The sequence below is a fragment of the Dipodomys merriami genome, unplaced genomic scaffold, assembly GCF_024711535.1.
Source record: "Dipodomys merriami isolate MVZ:Mamm:240054 unplaced genomic scaffold, mDipMer1.0.p SCAF_11, whole genome shotgun sequence".
Taxonomy (NCBI): Eukaryota; Metazoa; Chordata; class Mammalia; order Rodentia; family Heteromyidae; genus Dipodomys; species Dipodomys merriami.
In genome coordinates this window covers 19,475,163-19,493,931 of record NW_027202382.1, presented here as the reverse complement: position 1 = coordinate 19,493,931, position 18,769 = coordinate 19,475,163, and the positions used below count along the sequence as shown (strand labels likewise).

Here is an 18,769-nt window from a genome sequence, read left to right as displayed (position 1 = left end):
TCCTAAACTGCCAGAAATACAACATTCCTTTGACACTTGATGAAATTTTTTTTCAACTGCTTGAGCCTTTTCAAAGAAAAATATTTGGACAAGTTTTAAGCCTCCTAGGTTTGGTCCTTTCAGATTTTTAGTCTATCCCTAGAACAAAGGTTTATCAACATACTTGCTCATGAAACAATCCAGGTGCCTCCTGAGAGGAGAAAATAAGGATCCTCTGAAATCAGTGTCTGAGGCAAACAACAGTAACAACAACCCATATATAATCAAGACTGTTGGAAAGTACTTAAATCACACATCAACTTAAAAGTCAACAATTAGCCAAAAGAATAGAAAAGACATGTTTAAATACTCATGTTGATTGCGGTATTATTCACAGTAGTCAAGAGGTACAAGGAAACCAAGTAACCATTAATGAATGAACAGGTAAAATGTGGTGGATATGTCCAGTGCTATATTATTCAGCCTTAAAAAAAAGATATTCTGACACCTACTAAGTTAAATAAACCAGCCACAAAGACAAATCATATAGTCAAAATCCTAGTGATGGAAGGTATCTATCCAGTTGTCAGGGCCTATGTGAAAGAGGAATGGGGAATTGTTGTTTCATGGATATAATTTCAGTTTTTCACGATGAAAACTTCCAGAGATTGCACTTTGCACTATTGAGCTGCATACTTCAAGTTGGTTAAGATTGTACATTTTGTATAATGTGTATTTTACCACAAGAAAAACTAACAATGAGCTAGCTTCTTGTGTTTATCGTCAATATCTCATTTAACTTATAGAAATTCAATCGCAAGCATGTGTACCTTGTTTAGCCCTGCCCTTTCTGGTCTTCCTCTTCATTCAAAACAGGCCTTTATCCCTATTGCCCCCAGAGAATGGCCTTGACTTTCTCTTTTTAGTCAGCCAGCTGTGTTTTAATTCAATTGCTAGTTGGGATCTAGTATCTCTCCTTCTTTTCTGACCAATCATATTTATAGCTGAGATAAAATTCTGTTGAGAACCAGAAGAGTCTGACTGCTTGACCACACATTGTTCTTAGATGTCTCCCAAAATACCTGAGGCGTGAACTGAGGAACCCAATTACCAGAGCTCTTTCATTTCTTCCTTTGAACCATTGACATGCAAAGAAACCATACTAACTGAGCATATATGATGTTTGGGGTAGTGATGAAGAAAAATTGGTTGTATTCCCTACAAGAAAGAGGCTTTAAGCCAGGCCCTGGTGGGTCCTGCCTATAATTCTAGCTCCTCAGGAGGCTGAGAGCTTAGGATTGGTGGTCCAGCAGAAAAATGTGTGAGACTCTTATCTCCAGTTAACCAGCCCAAAGTCAGAAGTGGAGCTAAAGTACCTTAAACAAAAAGGCAAGCACACTGGCAGTCTTGGGGAGAACTACAACCCTGTTGCTGGTAAAGTTTGATTAACAAACAATATCCTTAATGAATAAGTAAACTAAAATAAATCCTCTATGAATCCTTAAATGTCTCTGAAGACTATTGTTAGGCCACACATTGTTAGATCCACTTATGCCATGTACAGTTGGAAGAGAAACAGTTTTGTATACTGCACGTCTGCATGTCCTCAGACCTCCTGCAGTGCCATGCCCCCAGGAAATAGTCAATAAATGGTTATTGAATTTAGAGTGTCCTTCTTTCCAATCAGTGAAGTTTAATCTATTTCCAATTCAGAAGGCCTATTAACTTTTCAGGCTTACCAGGCCTTTAAAAAAATCTATGTTGGGATATGTTTAAAAGAGCTCACAACCTATATTATGATATGAATGATCAAGAGAAAACTGTTAAATGAAGCATGCTCATTCCACACATCAGTAGCCATTGGTAAAATGTAATTTAATTTAGTCATTTAAATTTACATTGTTAATGTACAAGAGCATTTCTTTCAAACCACAGGTTAACACACACAAAAGAGCAATGCTGTTTGAGGTGCAGAGGAACTCGGGAAACTCTGCTGTCTGAAATAAAAGCAAGGCACTCCCTGTTAACAGCTGGTGGATTCCTGATTTCTGCCCACGTTCCCACTAAGAGAGCTCTCCCTGCAAAGGGAAGAGTCACCTGCTTAATGCTTGTCCTCTTCTGAGCTAATGTAGTCATCCACTCTGTATATGCTTGCGTTTCAACATTAAGACAAAAAAAAAAAAAAGGAAGAGTTTAATTGATAGAGGACTTGGGAGGCTCACATAGTTGTAATAACTATGGAAGACAGAAGAAAACTGGCTCTAAATTTTATTTTCAGCACTTGTGTCTGGACCTATAGCTAAAAAGCTTCTTCATTCCTTCAAACCAATAGGTAGGACTGCTAAAATGTCCTTCTCCTGAAGTCTGATGACAGAAAAAAACAATCAAGAGACAGCATTTCCCTAGGGCTATGTTTTTTGTTTTGCTTCAATTTTCCTTTACAGACATGACAAAAACAAGGATTAACTTTCCAAATACTCATGGTGCAAAAGAAGGTTATGTATGCACAGTACTTCTAATTTATTCAAATTCAATTTGAATTCGGTCTGAAGCTATCTTGTACAAAATGTTAGCTTTCCTGATATTTAATAATGTTTGTTATGTTTGCATATAAGCTCAAAAAATTAATGCAAAAGTACTACTTTATTCATGGTTATCTTCAGGTACAATGTTAATATTAGTGGTTATGTTTAAATGCCTATTGACTTATAGATACAGCAAGGAAAAAGGAGGATGGAAAGGTGCATTATGTCTTAGTCCTGATTTTGTTACCATTTGACCTTGAATAAGTCTACTCTTCAACGGGCCCTAGTTTTCTCCTTGCTGAATTTCAAGAAGTTGAACTTGTTGACAAGCCAGGCCCCTTCCAAGTCTAATGTTTCAACATGCTAACATTCCAGACCCTATCATCTTGATATAAAAATAATAATCTTGCATAAATGCTCACACAAACATAATACATGATCAAATATCAGAATGACTCTTGAAAAAAAAGGATATGATTTGTTATCTGGGTTATACTTTGCAGCAATCAGGCAATTCATTTGGCATCTGTTTGATTGTATAATTTAATGACAATATAAACAGCATAGTCTTGTTATTTTTTTCTTTTAAAAAGACTAAAGCAAAACTGATTTAAAGCTAACAAAAACTACTGTGACATCAGTTTGACATTCAAAGTTTGTTTCTTAGCAAAATGGCCAAAGATATTTTGACTTGATACAGAATATATAATATAAAGACTTTTAGACCTAAAAATCTTCAAACATTATTCGAATTTAGCAAAACATAAGCAAAAGTTTTAATATCAAAGTGCTAAACAGTACTGCCTTAAAAGTCACTGCAAATGAACCATAAAATAACGGCACAGGAAGTGACATTTATTGTACAAATGGTTAATAAAAAGACACATTTATAAATATATATGTAACCTGCTATATTTTATATATATATATATATATATATAGTTTTTGTGTTTTTTTTTTTTTTTGCTTAATCTCTAACTGGTGTATCCAAGTCACTGTGAACACTCCATCTGATTATTCTGTAACTCAGCTTCCAGGAGCTGGTGGTCTTGCAATAAATACAGGCAAAGCTATCACATTATAACGTGCATACAAATGTTTTTACAAATAAGGACACTATGCAACAAATTATCTCATAGTAATATGGCATTAACAGTATAAACATACAAAAGTGTGTACGAACATGGAATGTTGAAACATAGCCTACTAATCTTGTCTAGTACTCACATTAATACTATTTTTTTAAAGAAGACTTGCTTGCTCTCCAAAATTGTCAACAACAAAAATTAAATTATATATATATATATATAAATCCTTTTCACCTCCCTGGTGCTTACCCTGTATGACCCAGTTCCTACTTATTTTCATGTTTTTCTCAGCTGAAGATCAAATAATTGTATGATTCACCAAACATACCTTGGACTTCTGAATAAATGCATCCATCAGTAAGTTTCTATGACTAAAGCAAGAGAATGCTGTCCAGGTTAATAGAATATTAATAGAATACAACCAAACCCATTGTATGTTATTCACTTTACAGTCTGATTCCTCAATTCATAACACCTAGAGAGTCAGCAGGGATCTAATTCTATTGAGAATGGCCTTCAAGTCTTATTAGATGGGCCTTACCTACAAAGAATTCTACAGGGCAGGTAGACCAAGCCTTTGCTAGGAAAATCAGAATGTCATTTACATGTCTTCCTTTTTTTCCCCCATATAAAATAAAGGAGAGTTCATAAACAAGACTTAATAAGACAGCACTTTAAAAAATTGCACTTGTATATGGAAGCGAACAGCCATTATTGTTTTGCTTTGTCTGATTTGTAGGTAATCTTCCATCTCTCACCATTTGTTAAAATAAAATCAAGGAAGAAAGAAATTAAGGAAAGGGAATTTCTGCCTTGTCTGCACCACATATGCACCCTTGATACAGAAATGTATGTACTTGTAAGGGATTAATCTTAAGACACATCCTACCCTGGCAAACAACCCTTGGCTGTTCTTGTTTTTAAATACAAAGCAACCATAATTGTATTCCCCAGAAAGTTTTTTTTTAAACACTTATATTATCTTTTTTTTTTCTTTGCTGGGATAGCATAGTCCAAAAGTGCTTTGTTAGCAATTTCTTAGAAAACCTTCATGAATTATACCCCCTTACCACCCCACCCTCCCAAAGGCTAAATATAAAACACAATCCCAACACGATACTCTGAAAGTTTTCTGGCTTTAGGTTGTAAAGAAAATGTGCCAGAAAGGACCAAAAAAAAAAAAAAAAAGTCTTTGCTTTCTACAGGAACTGCGTTTCCTCTGAACAAAGGATAGAAAGTAGTTGGTGTCCAGACCCATCCCTTGATTGATTAACCCAGTTGCCTGCAAAGAAGTGGTTTCCCACTTAGAAAGGTAGGGTATCAAGGAAGAGCTTGTCAATGACGGAAGGCGGAGACACCAGATCCTCCAGCTTCAGGTAGAAGATGCGCTGAAGGCCCTGGGTGCAGATCTTCCTCAGTTCTACCAGCACACGCAGAACCTTGGGCTCGGTGGGCTCCAGAGCCTGTCCTTTACTCTGGTGGTCTTTTAAGCTGCTTGTGATCTTGTTGCATAGCTCCTCCACTCTCTTTGGTTCTTTTAACCCATGTCGTTCTGCAGAAGGATTAAAAAGAATAATAATAAAGGACACGGTTAGGAGGCAGATCTAAAGACACTTGGAACCCCTTATCAATGTCTGTGTCTCTTCCTGCCAATGGAGGACAGTATATAATCAAAGCACCCTGCTGAGAGATAGAATGAATCCCAGACCTGCCATTTAACTTGTTGTGTACCCTTGTAAGCCTCAGTTTCCTTAGGAGATGATGACACTGGTCAGATCCAGTTCAGTGTTTCTGAACTTAGGTTAACACCAAGTTGGAGGCAAACAGTCCCTGGCACACAGTTGCACGGAACACATTCTTGTGCACACATGATCCTGCCAAGCTTTCACAAAAGCCCTGTCATTAGACAACTTTCATCCAGAGTGACATGGAAACGCATCCGGGCTAGTGAATTAATGACCCCTCCTTACAGACTCCACTTGAAGAAGGTAGGGAGGCTGCATGCTCTAGTTGCTAACACCCAAAGTGTATTCTTATGTTTTCACACTGATCAGCATTGGAAAGAATCCAGCTTTTCTTTTCCTTGTTTTGTTTCTCTCCTTGAAACACCTATTGACCTACACCTGATTCTCTACAAAAACACACTGTCGTCCTGCTGTGGAGATGGAAAAGTCACAGAGGAAAGGAGGAGGTGCAGGCCTTTTATGCTGTGGAAAGACATGAATACCACTTGTATAAGACAATATATAAGAGCATCCTCATTTAAAAAATTTGTGATGGATCAAGAAAATGTGGTATATATACACAATGGAATTCTATGCCTCCATCAGAAAGAATGACATTGCCCTGTTTGTTAAGAAATGGAAAGACTTGGAAAAAATTATATTAAGTGAAGTAAGCCAGGCCCAAAGAAACATAGGTCCCATGGTTTCCCTTATTTGTGATAACTAGTATATGTATGAGTCAAGCAGAAACGGTCAGATTAGTTGATGTTAGGTGAAATGAACCCCTAGATAAGTATTCAAACGTTTTTTCTTTCATGTGATTGTTTCTAACATATTTATAAGATATTTCTTTGTTGCTTTGTATGTCCCTCCCCCATGGTATAACCCCTGCTCTCACGGCATTTGATGCTGGTATAATTTGTGGAGAGGAAGGGCAAAAACAAATAGTTTAAATAGGGATACAGGTGGACCCATTGCAACAAAGAGATGTACAAGTGGTTATGTTGAAAGTGAACTTTACAACTTTGGCATGGGCGGGGGGAAAGAGGGAGGAGATGAGAAGGGGAAACAAAGGAGGAGGCAACAATGCTTGATAAGAAATGTACTCATTATCTTGCCCATGTAATTGTAACCCCTCTGTACGGTATTTTCACAATAAAAAGAAAAAGAAAAAAATATTTGTGGGGCTGGGGGTTTAGCTCAGCAGAAGGGCACCCTCCTGGTGAGCACAAGGCCCTGGGTTCAGTCCTCAGCCCTGGAAAAAGAAAAAAAAATATCCGTGGTATATTCATGGTATATAAGGTTGAGTGATTCTTCCCAACCTACAGTTGCTAAGAGCTGAGACTGGAAAACTATCTTGAAAGAAAATGTGTCTTGTTCTTGCAGACATTCAACACAAACCATTCTGCTCTCCTTTAGACTGTGGGTCACAAAGTCTCTTTTTCGAAGGGAAAACTTGACCTGTTTCTCAACATTTTCCTTTCTCAGTCTATGAGAGAGGAAATCATGCTGAAGTCATAATTCTTGAGCAATAGATGATATCCTTCTACTGTGAAATGAATTCCCAATTTCTATTAGATTTCATTTCTTAGTTGGAGATATTTTTGCTAGCAAAGTTGTTTTCCTAAAGCAAAATGTAATTACCTGAAATCAGAAAAAGGGAGCAATTATTGATACTTTTTTTCTCTTTTCTTGTCTCAAGTGAAAGAGGGCTGGGAACCAGGAAATGAACATTCTCCTTAGCTAGGCTAATTGTATTATTATTGTTGTTGGTGGTGGTGGTAATGGGTCTTGAACTCTGGGCCTGGGTGCTGTCCCTCAGCTCTTCAGCTCAAGGTGAGCATTCTACTACTTGAGCCACAGTGCCACTTCCAGATTTCTGGTGGTTTATTGGAGATGAGAGTCTCAGGGACTATTCTGCCCGGGCTGGCTTTGAATTGTGATTCTCAGATCTCAGCCTCCTTAGTAGCTAGGATTATAGGTCTGAATTTAGCTAGCCATGTCTGGTTGGCTAAATTGTATTTGACCTTGTCAAATACATTCATTGACTTTATCAATGAATGAGGTTGGATTTAATGACCGCTCAGGTCTCTTTTCATATCTGATGTGCTAAACTGTATTTTAAAAAATCAACCAAGAAAATCGTCTGTAGAGAAAGGGGTACTGGGTTTGGAGGCAAATCTGAATTCTGGTCTGTAACTTACTATCTATGTGACCTGATTTTACTAAGGGTCAATATCTGAATAGAGAAATGGGGATTATAGAGTGGTAGATACACAAGTCTTTGCTATATTCTTCTTATTTTTGGGGGGGGGGTCCGGTCGTGGGGCCTGAACTCTGGGCCTGGGTGCTGTCCCTCAGCTCTTCAGCTCAAGGCTAGCACTCTACCACTTGAGCCACAGTGCCACTTCTGGCTTTTTTCTTTTTGCTTATGTGGTGCTGAGGAATCAAACCCAGGGCTCAGGCATTCAAAGCAAACACTCTACCACTGAGCCACCTTCCCAGCCCTCTATATTCTTCTTGTTCATCTTAAGTATCACACAAAAAATTGAAAGAAGTGTGACTACGATAAAACTCACTTCTGTGGGCTGTTGTGAGGTTCAAGTAAATAGTGTTATATGACAGTATTTTGCCATCTGTCATTCTGTCATCTGTTATATCCTGGGATAATGCAATGGATGGCATTTTACCAGTGGTTAACAACTGTGAGATCAAACAAAGGCAAAACATCCCATAATTTCTACCCTATGCAGTGAGTGATTTTGCCTTCTCTAGAAAACTACTCATTAATCAACCCAGGTGCCAACATTGTCCATTTTGGTTTATCTTTACTAAACACATAGCTCTTGTATTTCCATCTCAGAAGCACCCAAGGGTGAACTTCAGGAAAAGATCCTGCCTGCAGTGGTATTCTGCCTAAAGTTTTATTCTCTTCCCCATCCCCCAAAGCATGAAAGCAGGCTGCAAAGCTGGCAGTAAATTTCAAGAGTTATAAAACGTTTATATCCTCTGACCAAGTAATCCCACTCTTGGGAATTTATCCAAAGGAAAAAGTCAACAGAAAAGTGACACTGCACGCATGAGAACATTTGGTATTGTGTTATCTATTACCAACTTCCCTGAAAAAAAAATCAAACAAAGAAACACTAGGAAAGATAAAGAGATGAAGACCCATTAAGAAAATAATGGTATGTCCATATAATGGAAGGTTCTGCAGACATCTAAAAGGACAATATGAAGACTGTGAGGTAATACGGAAAGTTACTTGCTGTACTGAATAAAAAGCAGAATATTAAATAGTATCTAAGTGTGATTCTGTTCCTCAAATACAGAAGAATGAAAGGAGACAAAATATTTATAAAATGATTGATAACACTTTTCTCTTTCTTTTGAAATTGCCAGGTTAGTGCTGTTTTATATAATAATGTTAAAACACAAGAAGATGGGAGCTTGCCCTTTGATTAGCCCTGGAGTACCTGTAATATGATCAAACACTACCTTGCTGGTTACTGAATTCTATTAATACGGAGCTATATCAAATTAGCTTCACAAGCTACGGAGAGAAGCTTTCCTAAGAATAAAATGCCCAGTCATTAATTTAAGCTTTCCCTTCCTTTCAGGGCCTCATGTTATGGACGATAATCGAGATTCTTTATTCATCATTGGAAGGAAGAAATGGAGCATCACATTGCCTTTCCAGAGGGGGTTGATTGTGGTACCTGGCAGCCAGACTTTCTCATGGCCAAACTCACAGAAGAGGCTGCAGAGTTTTCTCTGCTCTGCAGCCAGTTGTGACTGCTCAATAACTATGGCAACCATTATTTATTCAGTGAATTCAAGTGAAGATCGATACCTCCTGCCAGCTGGATCAACCCTAGGCCTGGAATTCCTTAAGGAATTCAGAGACACTCCTGTTAGACACCAAAGACACCTCAAACCTTCTTTGTTGTTTTGAACAGCCACTGAATTTGTGGTTTCTTTACTTTTCCAAAGGAGCTAAGATAAAATGTAGTCTTGGGCAGACTCCTGCCTGCAGCCAGCAAGATTTTCAGATCACCAGGGAGCCACCAAAAGTCTGGGACCTCACCAGTAATTTGAAATCCTTAAAACCTCCATCACTGACATTTAATTGAACCCCCCCTCCTCCCCTTACCCTTTCTCCTGCAGCTTGGCAAACAGAGCTGCAAAGGGTTTGTAATTCTAAGGGGAATGAGACATTTGGCTTTTCTCTTTTGTTAGACAATTATACCTAGAAGATTTTCATTTAAGGCCTTCCTCTGCCATTAAACGAAACAAATATTATATATACATATGTATAATATACTCAGAATATAATATTATCAATCTAACATATACTCTGTACTTTAGAATTTTAACTGAGGCGTTATATGTTCAAAAGTTTAGAATACAACATACAGAAATAGTTAAGTAATTGATATATGGGTCACATTCATTGTATGTATAAATTGGAAGAGATTTAATTCATTTGATTGACATCCCCATCTAAGAGAAGATTCTCCACGGGGGGGTGTCTATAGAGAATTTCAGGCATCAGCTGATACAGGGAGTTTCATTATTTCAGTCTGTATTTGATACACCTTATAGTAAGCACTGTTATTTAAATTATTTTATCCCACCCTTACAACCACCCTGTGAATTAGACAGGACAATTATCCCCTTTAATTAATAGCTATGAAGGCTAAGCCTAAAAGTTAAGTGACTTGTCCAAGGTCAGAATTAGCAGGTGGCTGATTACTTTCTCACCAAAATCAGAAAAACGTATATGATATCAGAGCGGCCATTTGAAAAGATCTCAACGTAGCAGAAAGTTTCTCCTCATCCCAAGATATACTGGCTTCCCTTTCACATCCTCCCTACTTTCTGCATGCCCAATGGTTAACCACTGGCTAATTGCTTCTTTGAATAAACACTCATTGAGTACCTGTTCCGTGTCTAGCAATGTTATAGCTACACAGGGTCACTATCTAAAGATGCAGTTCGATTTCTAAAGCATTTGAGCAACTGATATCACAGGTAAAAGGACAGGAAGAGGCAGAGGAGGGGGGAAGGAAATTGTTGTAACACAGCCATTTAGGTCTGTGTTCATGTTCTACCCACTTTAGCTGGGTTAAGATCTATTCCTTCTTTGGATCTCAGATACAATATGTCTCAAAGGAAGCTTCTTTCTCTTTGCCTCCAGTATTGATCATCTCTCCTATAGCACTCTAACCTTTCCCTTTGCAGGACATGAGAGGTTGAAATCTGATATTCATAGGACAGTTGCTTGTCTCTTTCATGAGATGCACGTTTCCTGAGGAACAGAGAGGATTTGCTCACTATTGTGTTTCCAGCACCAAGCCTAGTACATCAGCAACACCCAACACACATCTGTTACATGAATATACAAATGGAGGATGGAGGACATAGAATAAAATGATTAAATACTAGAGGCTCTGGTTAAATAAATGCATGTGGAGTTGTTATGAACTTTATAATGGTGAAATGAACAAAAGCATCCTCAAAAGCCTTGCATACCATGTGCTTCAGGAACAGATCTCCTCCCTGTATGTCCTAGCTCTATTATTATTTATTAGTTGGGTGACTTAGGATCTCTTTCCATATCTTTAAAATCAAGCTAATAGTGGTAGATGCCTCATGAGTTGTTTCTTTTTAAGAACTGAGTGAGTTATACCATGTTTTTAGAATAATGCTTAGTATATAGCAAGCATTGAATAAATATTTGTAAATATCCTCTATATTTAAAATGTAATCTGTTATCTTCCCTTTCAAATCAGCCACATCTCTGAGTTCAGCTATCAATGCTATCACAGTCTTCCCCACCCCTCATGAAAAATTCAAAGAATTGTATTCCTGTGGCCCATCAATTAATTTAACCCATTATTAACCCAAATTTAAATTAACTTCAGTTACCAGCCCTACACTGTTTCTGTATCTATGTCTTCCTTTCAGTACCAACGGCCTCTCAACCAGACTTTCAAATTCTACTACTAGTTTTTTTTTTTAATAGCTTCTGATGGATCTCTCTGCTTTCTTATCACTAAAATCCATCCCAGGTACTTCCAAATTAATTTACTAACCAACATTAATAAAAAATAATCATGCGGATCCCTTGGCATTGAGTATTTAAAAATAGTAGCTATAATTAGTTTCAGAATATCCAGATTATCAATAGGTTCTCTGGTTCCTTACTCAAGGAACAGACTCCAGACCAACAGCATCAACTTCCTCTGGGAGATTTTAGAGTTTCAGAGAGATTCACAGTTTCAGGATCTGCCCCAGACCCATTCTCATCAGAATCAGCATCTTAACAAGATGTCCAGTGATGTATGAACTGTATAAAGCTCTGCCTCAGCCAATCCTAGTGCTAAGATGCTAAGATCCAGGTTCATCCAGTCTGTTTGTAAGCCTCAGTCCTCAAGGCAGGAACTCACTCCCCAAAGCAGTTTATTCCAGGTTTCAGATACTTCTGCCTAGAAGAACTTACTCCCCAAGGGAGCTCATTCCAATATCAAGTAGTTCTGTCTTAGTTTCTTCTATTGAGCTAAATTTTGTTATCTTATAATTTCGAGTTCTGCCCCCTTGGGGCCCACAAGAGAAACATCAAATTCTCTTCCCTCAGGACAGGAAGTAGGGAGTGAGGAGAGGGATGGCTAGTAGCTATCAGGTCAGAGAAGTAGCTTCTCTTTTTGAGAAGGTCTTAGGCATAGGCCAACTCAGACAAAAAAAAATGCAGTCCAGCCCAGCTCTTGGAAGGGACATGGGCTTGCAACTGAACACCCCAAACAGGACTTCCTGTCCCGAGTTCCACCTCTTTCTCTGGGCAGTCATGTCGCTGCTCCTTCTCATGTCACACATATGCCATGTGCTTTACTGACAGGCAGCCCCAGACACATGGGGCCCACACAGGTTTAAAGCCACAAGTCAGTCAGAAGCCTGTGTGGAGGTGTAATAGTACATGTTTCAGTGTGACTGTCCTTTGAGGAAGTATCTGTGTGTCTCTCCAAGAAGACCATAGATTTTATGAGAGGAAGGGACTGTGTGCCTGGCAAAGAGCAGATGCTCAAAAATGCTTTTTATTGAATTCATGTGAATTGAAACAAGGAAGTTCTCAGGAGTTCAGATTGTTTTCTAATAACAATGATAGGCTAAAAATAATGGTTTCAGAGTTACCTGATTTATGAGATGTTTGGATAGTCACTATTAACTCATTCAAGTCAACCAATATTTGCTACGTGCTAGGGCCTTTAAGTGCTAAAATAATTTTAAAGATGAATAAGATTCTCCTGGCCCTCATACTTTTAGTTGGACACCAGTGTATATACATCCCAAATGCCTAGAATGAGCTTCATTTAAACGTTCATTTAAAACAAACGATGGAACACTCAGTTCCACAGAAAATGATGACATGGAAAAATATTTGGAATGCAGTCCATGGACAAAAAAGTAAGAATAGACTGTGAGACTGGGCATGTGTCACAAACACAGTTTTGTTGAAAGAAAAAGGAATACATGGATTTTTGTGTTTTGAAAAACTAAAGAAAGCCAAGTATCAGTGGCTCCTGTTTGTAATCCTAACTCAAGACGATGAGATATGAGGATCAAGGTTCAAAGCCAGCCCAGGCAGGAAATCCCTCAGGCTTTCATCTCTAATTAACCACCAAAATCACAGAAGTAAAGCTATAGCTCATGTGGTACAGTGCTAGCCTTGAGCAAAAAGGCTAAAGAACAGCACCGAGGTCCTGAGTTCAAGACTCAATACTAGCTGTACATGTGCACACATGAACCTCCCCACCCCCACAGACTAAAGGAAAATAAACCAAACCATTAACAATGTGAAAAAAGGTTCTCTCTGACCTTAAGAAGTCAAAGAAATTCCTTAAAGTGCTACATGTATGCAATTTTAGGAAAGCATGAAAATTTTTATGGATTCTTAGAACTCATTCTTCCTGAAAGTGTATAAGACGAATAGACATTTAGGAATTAATAACAGTGAAGATTTGTCTGAAATGTTTTTCCTCTCTGAAAAGTATGCATGAATTCATTCAATGTTTATCAATTACAAATAGACGTCATTATCTGCTCAGATTTTTGTGCTGAAACCTAATCCTTCTATGTGAGAGCACTAAAGGCAAAGCCTTTGGGGAGTTGGTTCAGTCATAAGGGACAGCACTCATGCATGTGATTATTGCCTTTATAAAAAAGCCAGAGGGAGCTTCTTTGCCTCTTCTGCTACACCAGGGCATAGCAAAAAGGCACAACCTACAAAGAAGAAAGCAAGACCTCTCTAGCTACAAGATCTGCGGGTGCCTTGATTTGGGACTTCCTAGCTTCCAGAAGTGTGAGCAATACATTTCTGTTATTTCTAACACCCTATAGAATTTTTGTTTAGCAGCCCAAATAGATAAAGGTATTATCCTTGAGATAAATGAGAAAATGGATAAAGAATTACTAAAAATGTTCAGCTAGGAGGTAGAAGGGACCTGTTTAAAAACTTAAATTCAGGGCTGGGAAGGTGGCTCAGTGGTAGAGTGCTTGCCTTGCATGCATGAGGCCCTGGGTTCGATTCCTCAGCATCACATAAGCAAAAAGAAAAAAGCCAGAAGTGGCGCTGTGGCTCAAGTGGTAGAGCACTAGCCTTGAGCTGAAGAGCTGAGGGACAGCGCCCAGGCCCAGAGTTCAGGACCCACTACCGGACCCCCCCCCCAAAAATAAAAAATAAAAACTTAAATTCAGCAGAGTGCATTGACTCAAGCTGATAATCCTAGGTATCTGGAAGGCAGAAATAGGAGAGGATTTCACTCTGTTTGAGACCAGTCAAGTGATAGAAAAGTAAGTTCATGAGACTCTATCTCAACCAATGATAGGGTGCAGTGGTACATGCCTGTCATCCCAGCCACACAGGGAAGTATAAATAGAGGAGGATTATAACCCAGGCCATATGGACATAAAGACCCACCCCAAACAAACAAACAAACAAACCGCAAAACAATGTAAAAAGAAGTCGGGAGCATGGCACCAAGTGATAGAGTGCCTGCCTAGTAAGTACAAGGCCCCAGGTTCAATCCCCAGTACCACTAAAAGCAAAACTAACAAAAACATTTAAACTGTTATCTCCAATCTCCAAATGTTAGAACTGCCCCCTCTCCCCCAACGATATCCTCCTTCCATGTTTTACACTTAGTTTGCTTCCAATGTTGCCGACAGTAATATTTGATGCAGAAACAGAGTAACTAGATAGCCACTTAAGGTGAGTAGGGGAGTTGTAGAAAGACAGGTGGTGGAGGGCATGGCAGGAGCAGGCATCTGTTACTGTTAGCATTTTCTGCTCCGGGTTCTACTTGCCTATCTCCTCTTTGGTCTTAGAGGTTGTGTTGCAATAAGACCAGAAAAAAAAAAAAGACAAAAACAACCATAGAGAGAAGAGTCATTGTCTTACTTGACAACCTGAATATGGAAAAGAAACCCCGGGCAATATTCCTTCAGTGTCATTCACAAATGACACTGAGACATTCAAGGTCCCCTTTGCCATCGAGACCCAAAACAACCTTTCCAATTCTTCTTCCCCTTTTATTATGGGGGAAATGCATTTTATTCTAGGGTTAGGTCATGCTAAATATCTCAGATAGTCAATTGTTTCTATGAAAATCTTTTAGATTTCCCTGAACAGAGTTCTGTTTTCAGCTTTCTCCTCTAGAGGCAGGGAAATGATGGCCCAGAGTGGATTGAGATCTTCTCTGTCATGCTTGCTCTAGAATGTACAATCAAATTTTTCTTCTTTCTATTCATGGTGATGTGAATTAATACATGCATAATGCAACTCCACTACACATGATTTCCCCCCATTTTTTCCCCTACTATCTTATTTTTTTACCCTTACTATCTTATTTCCTTGATCTGAAATGTCCTTTATGTCTTTCCACATCTACGTGCTACTACCATAGAAGTTCTTGATGACCATTTTTACCTTTCTTCACCCCACAAAAGTTAGCAATTACCTGGATTTTCCTACACTCTGTCTCTTATAAGGGCCTGAGCATGAATCACATAGATTGGGTTCATTTTTTAAAATCACACTTATATATAACTTCCTGATTGAGGATGTACTTCCTGATAGCCGAATTCATACTAGCTCATTCCCACAGGGCCTAGCCATACATGAGCCTTTAGCACTCATTTAGTGAATAAATGTTTAGAAGATGGTAAGTTTACACTAACTTTCTCCTTAAAGGACTTCTTGTTTATTAAATACAATTAATTGCAACCAGATACGAACCCAATGGTTATCTTATCAGAAGCAAAACATATCCATCACTTCAGAGACAAAGCATTAGTAAGAGGCAGTGGTTAGGTAGATAAACTGCAGACCAAAAGAAAAAAAAAAATGAAACCCACAACTATGGGGAACTCCCTGTGACTGTAGGAAGGGAGAGTGATCTGAAAGAAACCATTTCCTGCCCCACCTTGTCACCTAGTTTTTCACGAGGGCTTAGAGAGAGGACAAGGAGGAAGGAAAAGAACTGGGGGGAAGGGAAAGCTGTGTTGAGCTAACCTACCAGTTACTATCCAGTTTATTTTCTACTGGGGTTTGAACTCGGGTTTCCACCACTTGAGTCACTTCCCAGCCCTTCTTTCTCTTTAGTTGTTTTTCATTTAAGGTCCTACATCCCCCCACCCAGACTGGCTTAGACTATCCTTTTATCTTCTTCTACCCTTCTTCTATCTTTCCTGCATAGCGTGGACCACCATAACCAGCCTATTGATTGTCAATGGCTCTTGCAGACTTTTTCTTAAACTGGTCTCCAACTGTGATCTTCAAACTTTTACCTCCTGCTTATCAGTCATTACAGGTATGTACTACCATGCCAGGACTTAGATTGACTAAACTTCTAGGATTGTCTTTTCATGAGTTCATCCCTGTTAAGAGAGGAAAATTATTTGGGGATAAATTTGTCTATCTATCTATCTATTTGTAGTATAGTAGTTACTCAAGTCCTCTAGCAAACATTCTCTCAAGCTTTTACCCTTGGATCCTTCTACCTCTAAGTGCAGCCTCGCTAGGATTATAGGTATGAAGAACCATGACCACCTTGTTTTTCTTTTTGGTTTGTTTGTTTTTTAGATAAGGCTTGCTAGTGTTTCCCTTGCCTGGGCTGATTTCCAACCACAACCCTTCCATCTCTGCCTCCTGGGATTATAGGTATGAACCACCAAGGCTGGCCTTGGGCATGAATTTTCTACTACTAATAGTCTAGCTGATATTCTACAATCACTCTTTTGTATATATTTGTATGTGCCAGTCTTGAGGCTTGAATTCAGGGCCTGGACACTGTCCTAGAGCTTTTTTTGCTCAAGGCTAGAGCTCTACTACTTGAGCCATAGCTCTACTTCCAGCTTTTTGGTGATTAATTGAGATAAGAGTCTCACGGACTTCCCTGCCTAGGCTGGCTTTGAATGGAAAGCCTCAGATCTCAGCCTCCTGAATAGTTTAGGATTGCAGGCGTGGTGTACCAGCACCTGGCTACATAGGCACTATTGATGATGGGGGAGATTTTGTAAAAGCCAGCATTCATGGGAATCAACTTTCAAATGAAAGTGAGTATCTCTACTCCAGGGTACACTGCTTCCCAGGCCTCCCTTCCTCTTCTGCCATTTCCTGATGCTTTTGATCCTTTCAACCATTCTTACAGACAATGTCTCCCAGGACAGTGCTGTGAGCTGCAGAAATGAGATCGGTGGAATATTCTTTTGTGGGTTAGAACCTCAGTACCTTTAAGAGCCTGTTCTGAACTGGCTGATAGGAGTAAGAACAGGACCTGAAGCTGTCCCATGTGGAAAATCCTAAAACAGAGCGAGGTACACACCTGTAATCCTAGCTACCCAGGAGGCTTAGAGCTGAGGACAACAGTTCAAAGCCTGCGGGGGCAGGAAAATCCATGAGACTCTTATCACCAATAAATTACAAAAAAAAAAAAAAAAAAAGCTGGAAGCACTACTGTGGCTCAAGTGATAGAATGTTAGGTCTTAAGCAAAAGAAACTCAGGCACAGTGCCTAAGTCCTGAGTTCAAGTCCTAGGATTGACAGGGAAGAAAGGGATGGAGGGAGGGAGTAAGGGAGGGAGGGAGGGAAGAAGTAAACTTTACAACACCACCCATTGGGCACCCAATGGGCATCACGATGCCCATTGCAAGGATAGTTTCATTACTTTTCAATCCTATCCTCCTTTGAGTCCTTCCTCTTAAGTGTGTAAGAAAATAAGCTATCAAGCATATTACTTTCTAAAGGCAACCACCTGTTTCCTCACAACACAGATGGATTCTGGACCACCCAAGGTTTCCAAGGAGAATGGGCAGATATGTCTGAGTATGTGTGAGCCTGTCATCATCACTCCAAGAAGGAGCATGAGTGGATCAAATGGTTATTCTGCTGTAGCCTTGGCTACATCACTCACAAACACAGTTTTCTGTAATCTACATGGCTGCTTCATGCAAGGAACGCTGTTATCCTTGTTGCAAAATGATGGGTGTGCAAACTGCGGTTTGGGAAGATGAAGTACAATACTCAGAAGTACATACATGTTAAACCTAGGGCCCTGGACTCATAAAGAGAAGCTGGATTCCAATGTATGTGCTTTTTTTTACCTCTTCCAGCAAGTCCCACATAAACGGGAAGTCGGCTGAGCAGTGCTGACCACAGAGCCCACAGCAAGTGGGAAACAGGGACTAGCACCACCCATTTCCTACTCTGTGCTGTACTGAGCTGCCCATCTCTCCAGGTGAGGACTGTCTGTTGCCCATAATGCCTACTCTTTTAGCTGTCCATTTGTTCCCATTTAAAGAGGGGGAAAAAGATAACAGGCCTCCAAAGCCAGCCTCCTCTTAAGTCCCAGCTCTTGCACTGGTGGACCTAAAGCCTTTTTCCTCTTACTCTGTTTCCTGCCCTGATTTGTCCTCAAACCAGCAGTCAGGGTAGATCTTTCTTAAAAAACAAGCCTAATTGTGATCTTGGTGTGGCTGCCTTCAGCTTTCAAGACAAATGTCACATATCTCACCTAGGTGTGGAGGATTGGTTCTTCATGTTCTTCCCTTCCTACCTCCACCCCTTTACTGGGGTTAACAAGTGTGAGGCATCTGCCCTCTAATTTTAAGTGTTTTCTTTCCTGAAAATGATGTCAGCTTCAATTTTTCCATGATTCTAGCAAAATTCCATTTTAACTTGCAACTATTTTCTGTTTTCATTCACATCCAGCCCCTGTAATCTTTTCTGAGAAGACCAACACCCACCTGTGGACGCTCAGTCCTTTGTTTCTACTCTTCAATCTCCACGTGGCCCTCAATGTCCTGCAACATTTACATTCATTTGCACATTTGTCTCTTTCAGGAATGTATGTCATCATCTCTAAAAACCTAGGGACATGTAGTGCAGTGCCCAGGT

The 18,769-nt window shown here is 39.4% G+C and overlaps 1 protein-coding gene across 2 annotated transcripts in view; it reads right to left on the bottom strand.

Annotated features, from left to right (window-relative positions):
- Window positions 1-1,843: 1,843 nt before the first annotated feature.
- Window positions 1,844-18,769, bottom strand: part of Nr4a3 (nuclear receptor subfamily 4 group A member 3) — a 45,307-nt gene continuing 28,381 nt past the window's right edge. For both annotated transcript variants that reach the window (XM_070010681.1, XM_070010690.1), the window contains one exon: window positions 1,844-5,144. In XM_070010681.1, coding sequence (XP_069866782.1) covers window positions 4,897-5,144 — 248 coding nt within the window. In that variant the 3' untranslated portion in view covers window positions 1,844-4,896. The remainder of the gene's footprint in view (window positions 5,145-18,769) is intronic.